Here is a 16,883-nt window from a genome sequence, read left to right as displayed (position 1 = left end):
TGATGGAGAGAGCCTCTTTACGATGGCTGGGCCTGACTGTGGAGGTTTCGATTATTCCTCACAAGGAGCCCCCCACACACACAATGAGTCACTCTGCCTGAGTAGGAAGTCGTAGGAGGTGCGTGTCAAAGTACCATCTGAACTTTTCAGCAGGTACCAAATGGGTTCTGGTAGCTGTACTTCAAATGGTACCCTGAGATATTGGCCCTGCTTTTTCTTACTCCTGGAAGCTCCTGCCCTGTCCATCAAAACAATGTTTATTATCCTGGGACCCTGCCTTACGGAAGCTGCCAATGAAGTGGGAAGTTCAGTTCCCAATACTACAAAATCAATGTGAGGCTATGCCGGGGCCTAGCAAACACAGAAGTGGATGATCACAGTCAGCTATTGGATGGGTCACACAGCCCCCAATGGAGGAGCTAGAGAAAGTAACCAAGGAGCTAAAGGGACCTGCAACCCTATAGGTGGAACAACAATATGAACTAACCAGTACCCCCAGAACTCGTGTCTCTAGCTGTATATGTAGCAGAAGATGGCCTAGTCGGCCATCATTGGGAAGAGAGGCCCCTTGGTATTGCAAACTTTATATGCCTCAGTACAGGGGAATGCCAGGGCCAAGAAGTGGGAGTGAGTGGGTAGGGGAGCAGGGCGGGGGGAGGGCATAAGGGACTTTCGGGATAGCATTTGAAATGTAAATGAAGAAAATATCTAATAAAAAAATTAGAAAAAAAAAGAAGTGGGAGAGAACACAGAGTGGCCTGCACCTGTAATCCAAATTGAGGAGCTAACTAGCCTCTCCACCCCTGCTGAATTTGATAACCATCAACAGGCCTTGGCAACATGTTCTCTGTAGATGGGTTAAAAGGTCTCTTAGGTTCTTTTTAAACAGAGGACCACAGTGAGATAAAGTATTTTACAATCTCCAAAGTAAAAATAATCTTGGATTGAGCATAAGAGTCATGCAGATGGACAAAAAAACAGAGGAAGGAAGGGCAGGGCTGGGCCTGCAGAATGTAGAAGAGCTGCCAAGTTGGTCAGGCAGTGGCCTGTCCCAAAGTCCTTTCCCGGCAGAGTTGAAGCCTTTTATTCCTCCACAGAGAAAAAGACTACCTCGAGGGTACTCAGTGAAAGATGGTTATAGTGTACATGCAGCTCCAACCACATTCCTCCTAGAAAACTGTTTTTTGTAAGAGAGGGAGGAAAATACGAAAATGCTTTAAAGAACATGAGAGTCAAAGAGGATTGCCTGGGAGGGAGTTCCTGATTTTGCTTTAGTGTATGCTCTCGTTCTCTTCAAATGTTTACATTAAGAATAAGCTAAATATTCCCATTCCAGTAGCCACTGAGAATTGCTGATTGACCTAGGAACTTGGCAGTTAAAAGTCATCTTTTTGCCATCAAACTGTTGCTCACTTATGCATGCCCTCTTCCTGCCCCTGCCTCTCCTTAGGACAGGTACAGACTGGCCAACTCACTCTTCCCCGTCCTCTGCTCTAAATTGGAACATATAAAATTCTTCAAGGAGCAAGAAATAGAAGACCTACTATATAACATACAGAATTCAAAAAAGAGGACCAGAGTCCTGTTCTAGACCCAGTCTTTTCTGACCCAGTGGTCAGATAAACTATTTTTGCTTTCTATGAATTCCTTTCAGAAAGGGAAAAGAAGTCCTAGAACATTGATATTGGTAAATTTTTTATCCAAACTGATACTGCTTTTTTTAATTTTCAGATTTCACAAAATCAGTTTTCCATAATGTTGCTGTTTTAAATACAGGACGCGTTGGAACACCTCACTTTATGGCCCCAGAAGTGGTCAAGAGAGAGCCTTACGGAAAGCCTGTGGATGTCTGGGGCTGTGGTGTGATCCTTTTCATCCTGCTCAGCGGCTGTTTGCCTTTCTACGGAACCAAGGAAAGATTGTTTGAAGGCATTATTAAAGGAAAATATAAGGTAATAGATTATGACCATTGTATTTTCCATACAAATTAAATGATCCTGAAAAAGGTATTTGTCTTGAAGTTGTTGTCTGTCTTTGCTCATTAACTTACTACTGCCTGAATATCTACCCCACCAGAGCAAAGGTCTGTGTTGCCATCAGGACCCAGTAGCCTTGTGAAGCACAATATGGGGTCTTGGGAAGTTTGAGTCACCATGAGCTCAACTCAATGAGCAGCAGACTTCTGTGGGCCTTTTTTGTATAGTTAAAAACCCTTCATTTTTAAAGCTTTTTTCTTAATTCATAACATTCAAATGGAAATTTCACTCAGTTACTTTTTCAGTCATTTCTTATCTTAATTTTAAGTTTCCACCATCATAGCCAAAAAAGTCTTTATATTGCAGAGTGAACTGACATGTGAGCTTTACAACATGTTTCATAATAACAGTTCACAGGTACTTTCTTTAAAGAATTCGTTTTTATTAGTTTTGTGTATATGTCTGCATGTAGGTAGGTGCATGTAAATGCAAGAGTCTGCAGGAGATGTTGGATACCCTGGAGCTAGAGTACAGGCAGTAGTGAGCCCACCCAACATGGAAGCTAGGAAGCAAACTCGAGTTCTACAGAAGAGCTAAGTCACCCCTTCAGCCCCATCTTAGAGGCATTTTGATATGACTTACACATTCATATTCCTTAGCTACTATGCATCAAAAGCCTCAAATATTATTACTGTCTTGTAATTACTAGATTACTGCTTTCATTACTAAAAATCATGCTGTGACTGACATTATGGAGAGTTATATCAAAAAAGCCCTAAGGACTCTCAGAAATAAGTAAGCTGAAGGTCCATTCACAGTCCCAACCCGTCTTACTCTAACTATGTATCAATACATGTATCTGGTAAGGTCTAGAGCTGTGATAGTGTGTATCTGGTGGAACTCCCCCCCCCATTATTACTGAAGCTCATACTTTCTATACAACTGAATCATTGCTTCATTTTTGGCCATGCCTGATAATTTAAGACCAAATATAAGTTTATATAACACTAGACTCCCAAACTGTGAAGCTGCTAACATTTTCTTTTCTATTTGTCAGTAATGTTATAATTTTTAAGATTTATTTTTAACTATGTTTGTGTTTGCATGTGGGTATAGGCACCAGAGAGAATAGTTGCCAGTGGAGGCCAGAGACATCAGACCTCCCTGGCGCTGGAGTTACATTACAGGTAGTTGTTAGACAAGTCATGTGAAAGCTAACAGTTGAGTCCTCTTTCCAGCCCATCATATGGAAAGGTAGTTTCAGAGTTGCAGCCTTATCCTTTTAAACTATAACTAAGCACATGGAGGTGAAAATGGCAAATACTTTAGTTTCCCTTGTGCACTGTCCGCTCATGAGAGCAAACAGTATCTTTCTGAAACAGAAGTTGTAAGTATAGGCTTTTCTACTTGTCTTAGAGTCAGTTGACCAGTAAATAAAAGTAATACTTTCAAAGTATTTATTAAGCAATGGTCCCCCTCCTATCCTGGGAGATTGTGAATGTTACCAGTAATACAAAGACTGGGCTTTCTGGTCAAATATTACCAACTCAAATGAAATTACAGATGCTAATGTATTGGAAGAAACTCAGTTGAAAATGAAGGGCCAGGCATAGTGGTGCATGCCTTTAACCACAGCACTTGGGAAGCTGAGGCAGGAGAATCTTTATGAGTTTAAGACTAATCTGGGCCACATAGCAAGCTCCAGACGAACCAAAGCTACACAGTGAGGCTCTGTTTCAAAAATACCAAAAGGAAGGAAACAAACACAGTCAAGCACCAGGTTACTAAGCATAGCAGCAGACAGTACTTCATCTGCACCAGGACCTGAACTGAGCACTTCAGTCAGTCTTCTCAGCAGCTGATGGCGTACTTACCACATGATAAAAATCTCCCACCTGCCTTTTTGAGTTATAAGCATTTGCTAACAATAGAATTCTTCCTTTTTGTTTGTTCATTTGCTTACTTCCTGGTTTCCAAGGCAATGTGCTTCGTTCCAACAGCGTCTGGTATTTGATTTTGTCTATTTTTAAAGCATTGAATACTTATTTTTTATGCCTTGGTAAGTAATTTCGACTGCTTGCACTGTCTAAAAATTAAGTTATTTTAAAATTTCCTATTCTTAGCAAATAATGGCAATATTATTAGGAAGCAATAAGGTAGCAGCCATACAATGATTTCTGTACCATGGGTTTGCAGCCTTGCATCTTAGAGTTTATTTCCCATTTTATTTAGCTTTTCTCTCTTCTTGCTTGTCTTCATGGTTTCCTTTACAAAAGGCCCAGGTCTTCAGCAGCAGTTTAAAGCATGGAGTCCACTTCTGCCACTTCTATGAACTTCATGGACCTTGACTTTCTTTTCTTTTTCTCTTTCTTTCTTTCTTTCTTTCTTTCTTTCTTTCTTTCTTTCTTTCTTTCTTTCTTTCTTTCTTTCTTTCTTTCTTTCTTTCTTTCTTTTTGGCTTTTCGAGATAGGGTTTCTCTGTGTAGNNNTGGCTGTCCTGGAACTCACTNTGTAGNCCAGGCTGGCCTCGAACTCAGAAATCCNCCTGCCTCTGCCTCCCGAGTGCTGGGATTAAAGGCGTGCTCCACCACGCCCAGCCTCTTTCTTTCTTTCTTTCTTTCTTTCTTTCTTTCTTTCTTTCTTTCTTTCTTTCTTTTTTTTTAAATTTTTTTGGGGCATACTGTGATATGATTCTATCAATATGTATTGCTGCTTCTTTATCATGGAAATAATGAAACACACAGGATAGTGGAAAGCTCTCAGTTTCAATACTTAATATATTACCAATCTTGTTATGCATTTCACATACTTTTAGAATATTCTAAAACATCTCAAAAAATCATTTCAACACCATGATGGTACTTATCAAAAGAAGCAGTAAAATCCTGATCTTGGACATTTGTAAGAAAAGCTCAATGAAATCACATGAGGCCCAGGACAGGGAAGAAGGGTGTTTTAGTTAGGTTTCTACTGCTGGGAACACCATGGCCAATAGCAAGTTGTGAGGGAAAGGGTTTATTTGGCTTATGGGTTACAGTCCATAATTGGGGAAAGCCAAGACAGGAACTTAGAGGCAGGGAATGAAGCAGAGGCCATGGAAGAATGTTGCTTATGGGCTTGTGCCCCATAGCTTTGTCAGTCTGATTTTTTTAATACAACCCAGGACCACCAAATGGGGCCCTCCCCTCCCACATCAATCATTAATCAAGAAAATCCCACAGACCTACCTACAGGCCAATCAGATGGAGGCATTTTTTCAACTGAGCTTTCCTCCCATATAACTCTAGCTTGTAACGAGTTGCGGGGGCGGGGACAAGGAAGCATACGATCTAGACAGTAGCTTAAGTCACCACCATGCATTTCAGACATTGCAACACATGTACCAAAGATGAGCATCTAAGGCCCATTGACCACAATTCCAATAGAATGACAATATTTAAGCACTCTTGCTTTAGTAATTTTACCTCTAAGAAAAGGAAACTGGGGAGGGCAAAGCATCTGCATGTAAGTTCAAAGCCTCACCTGAGGCAAGTACTGTGATTTCATTTGGCTTTAAATTATTATATTTATTCTCCATCATATTCTCTTAAAAGGTGGCATTGATCTCTAATGGTTAAGGTCAGCACACTGAGCCAGAGATGTAGTTCCTTGGCAGAGCACTTGGACCAGGGTCTGTCTCCACCACTGAAAAACAACAGCAGCAGTTACAAAAGCTGGATACTATAAGAAGCTCCTGGCACAAGGCAGCTCCCATATGGTCATTCAGTCAGACAACTTCCCCTTTTGCCACTACCTTCAGTTCCCACTTCCCTTCCCAGCTCCAAGCTCTGAGCACTTTCCTTGAGTGTTTTTCTCATTTCTGGCCTTAGACATGTCCTCTTTCCCAGGAGCCTTCCAATTTTTCCCTCAAAGATACACATTCATTATCAATAGATTTGAAAAACATGTAATTCTTCTTGTTTACTTTTACTCAGTTTTACCACATGAATTAGTTGTCTCGTCTCTAAAAGAAAGTACTTCACTGAGTAGTGTACAAGTGGAATTGCTATTTTACAGAGATATGATGATAATATATTTTTTCTTATATATTGAATACCCCAGTCAGAATATCCAATTAATGATTTTTTTATAGCTTCACAATTAATGTTGCCCCCAGTTTTGTTTTAGAACTTGTGTGACTGTTTCTTTCTTCCCTTTAGGAATTTTTCCCCAGTCTAGGCTGACCTCAAACTCATTATTCCCTTGCCTTAGTATCTCAGTTGCTAAGATTAAACTGGTGCATATCACACTCAACACCTGATCCTAACGTTGGAAGACACTGGTTTTCAAATCTTTAGCTGGGTGTGATGGCACAGACCTGTAATCCCAGCACTTAAGAGGCTAAGGTAGAAGCAACTGGAGGTTCAAGGTCAACCTGGACTACACAGTGAGTTCTAGTCTATCCTGGGCTTAAGGAAACCTTGTCTCCAAAAAAGAAACTTTCTTTACGTTTTTTCACTTCAAATTTATTTCAGTACTTTGTGGATCAGTATATTCTAGCCTTTTTAGCTAAGAATCAAAAACTAGAAACCAGAGTCATGAACAGACCTTTCAAATATTGAAAATATTACAATATAGCAGCACCAATAGAATAATTGCTGATATAAATAATGAGGAACAAAACCACAAAGCATTGCATGTCTTCTTTCTCGGGAAGCAGGTCTTTTTTTTTTTCAAGACATATAAAGATTTATTTATATTATATATGTGAGTACCCTGTCAATGTCTTCAGCCACACCAGAAGAGGGCACCTGATCCCATTACAGATGGTTGTGAGCCACCATGTGGTTGCTGGGAATTGAACTCAGGACATCTGGAAGAACAGTCAAGTGCTCTTAACCTCTGAGCCATCTCTCCAGGCCCTTTAACAGATATACTAAGTCATGAAAATTGAGAGAAGTTGAATTCACTTAAAATACATTTTTCTCATGATCCTCATTAATAACTTATTTAGCTCTGATGTTAAGGAGTAGAATATGAATTACTCCTCAAAAATGTAATTTCCATAGCTATATCACAACTGTTAAATAAATAATCAACGTTTCTTATAGTTGTTACACTTATTTTGAAAGATTTGTTGCAAACCTGTCAAAGGCTCAGGCAAAATCCCTATTTGTTGTTGTTGTTGTTGTTATTTTGCTTGCCTGTGCTCTCTTATTTCACCTGTTGTAACTTTAAGAAGTTGTCATTTTGATTCAGTGTGTATATTTTACATGTTTTCTCAATGTGTCTCTTGATAGTCTTGTTCTAATATTCTTGCATACTTTGTGTACTTTTTTCTTTTTCTTTTTTTTATTATTGGGTATTTATTTCATTTACATTTCCAATGCTATCCCAAAAGTCCCCCACACCCTCCCACACCCACTCCCACCTCTTGGCCCTGGCGTTCCCCTGTACTGAGGCATATAAAGTCTGCACGACCAATGGGCCTCTCTTTCCACTGATGGCCGACTAGGCCATCTTCTGATGCAGCTAGGATCAAGAGCTCTGGGGGTGTACTGGTTAGTTCATAATCTTGTTCCACCTATAGGGTTGCAGTTCCCTTTAGCTCCTTGGGTACTTTCTCTAGCTCCTCCATTGGGGGCCCTGTGATCCATCCAATAGCTGACTGTGAGCATACGCTTCTGTGTTTGCTAGGCCCCGGCATAGTCTCACAAGAGACAGCTATGTCAGGGTCCTTTCAGCAAAATCTTGCTAGTGTGTGCAATGGTGTCAGCGTTTGGAGGCTGATTATGGGATGGATCCCTGGATATGGCAGTCTCTAGATGGTCCATCCTTTCGTCTCAGCTCCAAACTTTGTCTCTGTAACTCCTTCCATGGGTGCCTTGCTCCCAATTCCAAGAAGGGGCAAAATATCCACACCTTGATCTTCGTTCTTCCCGAGCTTCATGTGTTTCACAAATTGTATCTTATATCTTGGGTATTCTAAGTTTCTGGGGAAGCAGGTCTTTTAATTTCTGTTATTTGCCCTGAGAATGTTACACTGAAAGAGTATAATAGTGTTGACTTCTTGAAGATAACTGTGTAGCTTTGCTTGTTTCCTCCTCAGATGAATCCAAGGCAGTGGAGCCATATCTCTGAAAGTGCCAAAGACCTAGTACGCCGCATGCTGATGCTGGATCCTGCTGAAAGGATCACTGTTTATGAAGCACTGAATCACCCATGGCTTAAGGTACTGTTGCTCCCAGGTCCCACACTTGCCTTAAAGAATTCTACAACATGGACCTTTTCACCATTACTTGTTCCTCAGCCTTACCATCAGCTTTGTCCATTATGTTTGCTGTCTTGCACCTTGTCCGAGACATGTTTGATATTTAGCTATTGGACTGGGCACAAAATCAAATTAAAACAGGCTATTGTCCAGCAACGCATGTACCAAAGATGAAAAGGAACATGTAAAGTAACCTTTTCATCTTACATTATCTTTATATTGCATATGGCTGTATCCTCTGTAGGAGTTCACTCGCTTTCAGTAGCTGTAGAGGAGAGACAGATACATGGAGAAGTTGGTTTTCTATCCCATTTTTCTGGATTAGGGAAAATCAAATCTTACGACATCAGAAAGTAGTATTGTTTCATTAAAGCATTGTGCCATAATTCCAGGAAATTCTTGCTTCATAAGGAAGAATACATCCTCAGAGATGTTCAGAATTTTGCCATAAGTCACAAAAGTTTTTACTGTTAGAGCCAAGATTTTATTTAGTTCAGCCTACCATTACCCATTATTTATGCTATATATCCTGTCCCTTTCACTAACTTGATGACATTGCTCCAGCTACTTCCCTCTCTCCTACATTATCAGTTTTCTGGATCTTTTGGAGTTAATGTGTTGTGATTGTTTTTATTGCTTACATACACATGCATGCATAAACATCTGCCTTCTCTTGATCCTACAAATTCCTCCAGCTTCTGCCCCTACTCCTTGGTTCTCTCAATTACAAAACTTAAAAGAATTATCTGTACCCATTTCTCCAATCTTTCCTATCCCTTTCTCTTAAGCTCATACTAGTCAGGATCTACCAACCCCACTAAAACGATTCGTATTGGCTATGGGTATGCTTCAGTAGAGTACTTGCCTGACATGTGCAAGGCCCTGAGTTTCAACCCAGAACCTCCAAAGCTCAAAAGAAAGCCAACTCTTGTCTAGTCACTACTGACCTTCACATCACTAAGTCAAGTGCTCAAATTCCAGAGCCACAGCTGCTTGATCTGTTGACAACATTTGACATCCATCTCCTGAAACTTTCTCCCCTTGACTGCCCTCTGTTTCTCTTCTACTAGTCTGACTGCTCCTCCTCCAGCCTTGCAGATTTTTCCGTTGCCTCCTTATATGACATCACATGGATGTGCCACTGACTGACCTCCATCCCAGCTCCACATCTCTTTCTCCATCTCACTCTATATGTGGGAGGCCTCATTAAGTTTGACTGCCTTTAAGTATCTGTATATGATGAGTCCTGAATCCAGGCCTCTCACCTGAAGTATTCTTCCTTAACCTCCTGTCTAACTGGGTTTCCTGGTACCTTGCTGATTTAACCATTTCCTAGTCTCCTGTGCCTCAGTTTCTGTCATTCTGGCCTCCTTGCTGATCCTCAGACCACAGTGTTGTCTCAACATTCCTGTAGTAATCATGCTGTCTCTCTAGAATATCCTTTTTCTAGGTCACTTTGGGGATTTCCCTCACATCAAATCCATATTTAGATACCAGCTTCTTCTGGTGACTATTATATCATGATGCTTCCTCAGAGGTTATGTAAGGCACTAAGATATGTAAAAATATTGATCAATAGAGTATCTTGGTGACTACAATGTGGAATGATATTATAGAGCAATTTTGACATTTCATTGAATTTTGATCCTTCTTGGGCTGAGGGGGCATTGTCCAATGATAAAGCACCCATAAATCCTAGCATGCATAAATCCCCAAGTATGGTCCCCAGTAACATTTAAAAGAATATTACTTTTGAAATCTTCATTCAGCCTTTTGATATCTTAATACTAGTATTTCTGGTTTTCCTAGCAAAGAATAGATTATTCAGTACTTTCTTACTTTTAGTAAGTTTTAGTATGTTTTTCTCCCTGATATGAAATGAAAATCTTAGAAGATTTCTATTCCTTCCTTGCTTCTCTCAGCTTTTTCTAATAAGGATCTTTTGTCATTTAGAAGTTACTTTAAATGCCAAATAAGGACAATAGCAGCTGTTTAAGTCATTTCTAAGATCCTTTATAAAGTCTTAGCATTATACAGTTGCAGTGGCTTACATTATCAAAGTTTATCTTGCGTAATAACATACTTCTTCCTGGAAATTCTTGTCTCTACCAACGATTATAGTTCTCACCCTAAGTAGTCTGAGCTTTATACAGAATAGATTTCTGGCACCAAAAATGTTTTAAAATGTCAGTAATATAAAAGGAAAAGTCTGGAAAGCTGAACTCAGAGTCACCTGCTGTGTGTGAACTACTGCTTATCTGCATTGTTTATGTGTCATCTGGAGATGATGCAGTCAATAAGGAGCTTATCCAGCTGGAGGGAACAACTTTAGTTTACATTTAGTCCTTGTTCCTGTAGATATGTGTCCCATTACAGTGGGTGTAAGTTACGTTGATTTAGAAAGGCCAAAATGTAAGACTTCATTTAATAAAAATGCCTTTAATAAGTACAAAGCAAAGAAAGAGAATGATGAAACTTAGGTAATAAAGTATCCAAAGTCAAAGTACCATTGTTTTGAGTCAAAAACAAGAGCAAAAAGAATTATTTCTTTGGTTTAAAAAAACAGATATTTTTTTTATTTACTCCATGTTGAAAAACAATCTGAGTATTAAACCAAGTAATATATGAATCCTTTATAGTTACTGACTTTCACCCTTTTAATGTCTTTATCTAACTGAATTAATGAAAACTTGCTATGAATATTCATCCTAACCAAAGTAGAATTAAGTAAACACTGGGTTCAGGGTCATAGTTGTAGTGAATTTTCTAGTCTGAAAGGAAGTCACAGACAGACTGTAAATAGATTTTTAAATGTTACTCATAGGGAGTAAAGACAGAAGGTTCTATCCTGCATGGATAGCTTCTTCTCTGTGGACATTTCTTGGGGCTCATTTTGTCAGTGTTTCTTGTCCTTTGACTTCCCAAGCTGAATAAAAAAAAATGAAATAAAGCAAAGTAAATAGAATAAGTAAAATAGCAGCAATATCAGCCTAGGATCTCTCCTCTAACCCTCAGACCCCTAAACTGTCTACCTTCCTTTCTCCAGCTTTCAGTCTTCAGCCATTACATCAGGGAATCTCCCCAGGGCCTTTAATCAGCAGAAGCATGCGATGACATGTGCTTGCTTTGTCTCACCACTCACACTAGGCAGTCCTTTCAGCACGTCACTTCTGAACTGATTTCCTTATTGTCAGTACCTAACAGTTTGGGGAAAGTGTTTATGTATTAGGTAGGGAATATTGTCACAATCAACTATAAACCCCATTTGTTGATGTGTATCCAAATAAGACATGCATCTTTCAAGCTGCTTGCCCTAGTCTTCCCAGTACAGGAGGAATCAGACTTCCATTTACTCATACCCAAAATTGTGGTATATCATGGTGTCTTCTTCCTCCCATTACCCATAGTCTGTCATAACATCCTATTCTACCTCCAGATACATACATAGCTAAAAACTATTATTTAAGAGACACTAGTAAGAGAATGAGAAACAAATTACAAACTGAGAATAAATCTTTCCAAATTATGTATCTGATAAAGAACAGAATTCTTAAAACTCTATAAGAAAACATTGAATCTAATGTAAACTTTGAAAATACTTAAGCAAACATTTTTTACAAAGATACGCAGATGGCTGATAAGCATGTTTAAAGCTTCGCAGCATTAGTAATCATTAGGGAAATCCAAATAATGCCACAGAGAGAGACACCTGTACACTTGGGTTAGAATGGCTTAAATAACAATTGCTAGGGCTAAACAGGTAGCTTGGTGGTTAAAAGCACTGGCTTCTCCACCAAAGAGCTCAAGTCCGATTCCCTGTACCCACATGGTGACTCACAACAATCTGTAACTCCAGTTCCAGAGAATCCGTGCCATCTTCTGGTCTTCAAAGGCACTGCACATGGTGCAAATCTACAGGCAAAATGTGCACATTAAATAAATCCAAACAAAGAATTAATAAATGTGACTAATCACACATAGTGTTAACAGAGATGCAGAATATCTATAACTCATGCTGTTACTGCGATTGTAAAAGGATATGTTCAGTTTGTACAAACGGTTTGACTGCCTCTTAAAAAGTTAAACATAACCCATTTACATGGCCTAGCCATTCTGTCTGTTCCTTAGAAATTAAGTGTATATTCATACAAAGACTGACTTGTGTCTGAATGTTCATAAGAAGGTTTTTTTTTTTACATTTATTTATTTACTTACTTACTTATTGCCATTTGAGACACATTCTCACTCCTTGGACCTTTGTGCTAGGTACTTTGCTCTATTTCAGTTGCTCTCTAGGTAAATAGTACCCCATCATTTGTTAATTGTTTGCTTAATGATTGCTAGTCTGGCTAGTTGTGACTTGTATTCTCCAAGGACTAATGAGGTTGACCATTTTTTTTCATAATGTTTATTGGCCATATTTATTTCATCTTTGGTGATGTATCCATTTTATTAGCCCAGTTGTTGAGTTGGTTGTTTCTTAGGTCTTGTTAGTCCTTTTACATTCCAGATACTACGTTTCTGTCAGATATTTGGCTAGCAACGATTTTTCTCTATAGACTGCCTTTTCAGTCAATTGACAATTTCTTTGTTGTACAGAAGCCTTTTAATATCATGAGGTCCATTTGTGTGTTGTTGACCTTATTTCCTGAGTGACCAGGGTCCTATTGAGAAAGACCTTTCATGTGCCTATATCTTCAAGTGTTTCCCTACATTTTCTTCCTTTAGCAGTTTTAGAATTTCAGGACTTCCATTAAGGTATTTGATCCATTTGGAGTTGACTTTTGTGCAGAGTAAAAGATAGGGATCTAGTTTGATTCTTCTAAAATAGAGTTTGAAATTACTCTCTTAGAATTCTAAAGGGCTGCTACAAAGGAAGTTATTTCTTTCTGGGCAAGGGCAGATGCAGACCCTGTATGGGTGCAGTGGTTGAATTAGATGGCCATTGAAAAGTCTGTCCTAGTTGTAAGACTTTATACATTTTTTGATGTTCAGTTGTTGCTGACAGTACAGAATGCTGAATCAGTATAGACTTCATTTTTTTTCCTCCTTTTTTTTTATTACGTATTTTCCTCAATTGCATTTCCAAAGAGCTCATTTTACCTGAAAGTTCATAATGAAGACAACTTCAATACAACATGTGTATGTGTGTGTGTCTTCAAAAAAAAAGCTGTAAAGAAAGCTATTATTTTGCATGCTAACTAAAAAATTAAATAGAAAAAGATAACTTCATACTTTTATAATTATTATGATAACTGTCTAAAAAGTAGATAATTTATTACTTTATTCTTACTAAGTCCTTTATTCTTACTAGAAAATATTATTTAGCCATCAATTTTAATTTTCGTAGAACCTCTATCAGAACTTGTATCAGTATATAGAATAAAATAACCAGTTCCCTAAAAATCTCAACGTCAAATTGAAGAATATGACCAACACAATTTATGTTAAGCTTCTTGATTTTCTCAGCGGTTATGTATAATCATAATCTTCTTTTATAGGAGCGGGATCGTTATGCCTACAAAATCCATCTTCCAGAAACAGTAGAACAACTGAGGAAATTCAATGCAAGGAGAAAACTAAAGGTAAGGTTTTAAGACCCTAAGAGCTCACTAGATGGACTTTGTAATCATGCTTCTGTTCAGTTTGGATTTCCATAATCACATCCTTGTGTTGGCCATTAATTTTGCTACAGCTAAATTATCTCTAAAAATTGTTGCTATTTCATTAAACTTTTGGGTATTTAAATCAAATAAATAAGTTAATATTTCAGTATGAATCAAAACAAAATTTAGCAACTAGAAGACATCATATTTTAGATTTGTTTTGTTCTGCTAAACTTCATAGCAAAGACATGGCTACATTATGAATCTAATCTATCTATGTTTTTCCAAACATAAATATCTGGACAATAACATGGCACGTGTCTGTAATCCCACCACCACTGAAAAAGCTGAAGCAGGAGGTTTATGCATTCCAGGCCAGCCTGGGCTATATAGAGACACTGCTTCAAAATGTTAAATTAACAATGATAAGACTTTAAAATTGTTAAATGTGACCTTAGTTCTCTGGAAACTGCAGCTGAGTTTACATTGGCTCTAGGGTTCAACAACCATCTTAAAGCAATAAATAAAAGGCACACTGCCATAATGTATGAGAAAATGTTTGCAGATCTCCTATTATCCTTTATTCTTTCTCTGTGGCTTGCTTGCCACTCTCCCTGCCCTCTGTCTCAAAACGTAAAGGAGCACAAGAATAATGGCCCCTCACAGGGAGCCATTGTCGTTCAGAACTTTCTGAAAAATACCCACAATTCAGTGGTGGAGCTCTCCAGCTCTGGGAGGAAATGCTATGGGGCAGCAGAAGCTGGCCACAAAGATCCAGAGGAAATGATTGGTGTTTGTTTGATCTGTGGTATTGAACATGTTAGGTCTGTTCTAGAAGTCACTGATTGGATAATAGTATCTAATCACATTACTAAAGGGATGCTACAAAGGAAGTTATTTCTTTCTGGGCAAGGGCAGATGCAGACCCTGTATGGGTGAAGTGGTTGAATTAGATGCCCATTGAAAAGTCTGTCCTAGTTGGAAGACTTTATACATTTTTTGATGTTCAGTTGTTGCTGACAGTACAGAATGCTACAAAACTTCTGGAGTATTTTCAGATGTCTTAAATTACAATACTATTTATCATTCTTCATGCCTTGAAGATTATGAATGGTTTTACACAGCTGGAAATTATATGTAAATGTTTTGAGGAGACTCTCAGGGTATAATAGTACCATGAAAGGCAGAAATGCCCACAATGGTATCCATTAACTACATGTAGGTGTGTGAGCCTAAGTTACTTAAAATTTAAAAATCCAAGTGCTAGTTCCCCATTCATACCATCATGTTTCAAGAGCTTTGTGGCCTAGTAGCTACCTTACTGAACAGCACAAACACAAACCATTCCTACCCTATTAGAAGATTCCATTGGACGTGGGATGCTGCTGAACAGCAGGAGAACTTTTCACACATCACTGTTAATGATGAGCATATTTAGTTAAGCTTTTCTCCTAATTCTTTTGTTGCCAGGAGTTCAAACGGGCTCTTCTCTATGTTTTTTTTGTAAAATCCTTGGCAAAAAATAGTTATTAATGATATGCCATTGTTGAGATGGTGCCCAGAGAAGTTTATTAAGGCTTAACATCTTTACTTTGACATCTCCCTGAACTGGTATAGGCTTCAAAGGAAAGAAAAGCTAGTCAGAGTAAAATTTGGGCAGCTCTCTTGCACTTAGTTTTTTGTCCAAAGAAACAATGTCTGTGCTTCTTTCTTAACTCTTCTCTAAATCTCTTTAATCCTTGTCTCTGCTTTGGCTTCACATAACATTACTCTATGCAAGGTCGAGCCTTCATTGCCCAAACAGAGGTGTTTCACTCAGGCTTGAGCTCACCCATCACAGGAGACATGCTCTTCCCCTGGTGCCACAGAAGCAGACTGGACCAAAAATAGCCAAACTGGTGACTAAGATTCGTTTGGACAGAGCTAAACTATCACAACAAGCAGGGGTCATGTGGATTTACCACATCCCTTTACAGGGCTATTAAAAGACTCAAGACCCGCCAAGCTATGTGGAATTAGAAACATCAGCCTGATGATTCTGGGCTTGTTTTCAGCTAAGGCTACATTCCCAGAGTTGTCAGCTACCAGGGTAGCACATGCAACACCTTCCTTCCTCAGGGAGCTTGTTCTCCTTCTTATACTTCTCCTATGAAATTCTACAACAGAGATGGTAACTTCCCTGGTTTCCATCACCCACCACCCCACAGCTTATTTCCACAAATAAACAGCTAGGTGCCTGCTCATCTTTACCCCCAGACACTGATTTGAAGTTCCTCAAATGGTGCAGCAACCAAAATTTTAAGACTACTTTAGAAATGATTCTAAAATTCACTGAAAAGTTGCTGAAAGCCAATTACTGAATTTTGATTAATAGAAAAAAAATAAGAGGTATAGAGCAATGCAAGGAGAACCTCAAACTATGGTGAGTGGGTGAATCCTGGTTCTGACCCTCCCTCACAGGAAGCCTTGAGCAAATTGCCTAAAGTCTCTATGCTTCAGTCATCTTTATCTGGGAAGTATACATAGTGCGAAATGCAGCTAATTTCTAGGAGTAGCAGGATCCAATGAGCTACTGTTACAGCAGTTAAAAGAATACCAGGATGTGGTAAATGCTCCAAAGATTTCTTTTGCTATTAACTTTGTGATTTTTATTAATATATTATTAAGATTTTAATGGTACTACCTTAGATTTAGTAATCTACAAAGACTGTAATTCCCAAATAAATATTGTATGCCATTTTAGAGTCTTGCTAGTCATTCACTTTAATATTTTAGAACTTTTAGAAACTTTTAACCTTTTATTACTTCTTATTTATTTTGTGCGCCTCAAGGTCAGGAAACAGACATGCCATGCCAGGCATGTGGAGGTTGGAGGGCAGCTTGTATGAGGCAGGCACCTTTACCCACTGAACACTCTTGCTAGGCCTGAGGAACACTAAAAAAAAAATGTATAAAACATTGAAAACTTTTACTGAATAATCCTTCTTCTTCTATTTCTTCTAAAGTAATTATGCTTAGACTTTTCTCACTGTTTATTATCATTTTCCTTTAA

General features: G+C 38.6%; 1 protein-coding gene across 9 annotated transcripts in view; it reads left to right on the top strand.

The window, feature by feature from the left end:
- Cask (calcium/calmodulin dependent serine protein kinase) overlaps nucleotides 1-16,883 on the top strand; it is a 323,785-nt gene that overhangs the window by 213,113 nt on the left and 93,789 nt on the right. For all 9 annotated transcript variants that reach the window (XM_029473085.1, XM_021152785.2, XM_021152784.2 and 6 more), the window contains exons 7-9: nucleotides 1,777-1,952; nucleotides 8,064-8,186; nucleotides 13,727-13,810. In XM_029473085.1, coding sequence (XP_029328945.1) covers nucleotides 1,777-1,952; nucleotides 8,064-8,186; nucleotides 13,727-13,810 — 383 coding nt within the window. The remainder of the gene's footprint in view (nucleotides 1-1,776; nucleotides 1,953-8,063; nucleotides 8,187-13,726; nucleotides 13,811-16,883) is intronic.

The sequence above is a fragment of the Mus caroli genome, chromosome X (assembly GCF_900094665.2).
Source record: "Mus caroli chromosome X, CAROLI_EIJ_v1.1, whole genome shotgun sequence".
Taxonomy (NCBI): Eukaryota; Metazoa; Chordata; class Mammalia; order Rodentia; family Muridae; genus Mus; species Mus caroli.
This window is presented reverse-complemented; position numbering and strand designations above follow the sequence as displayed.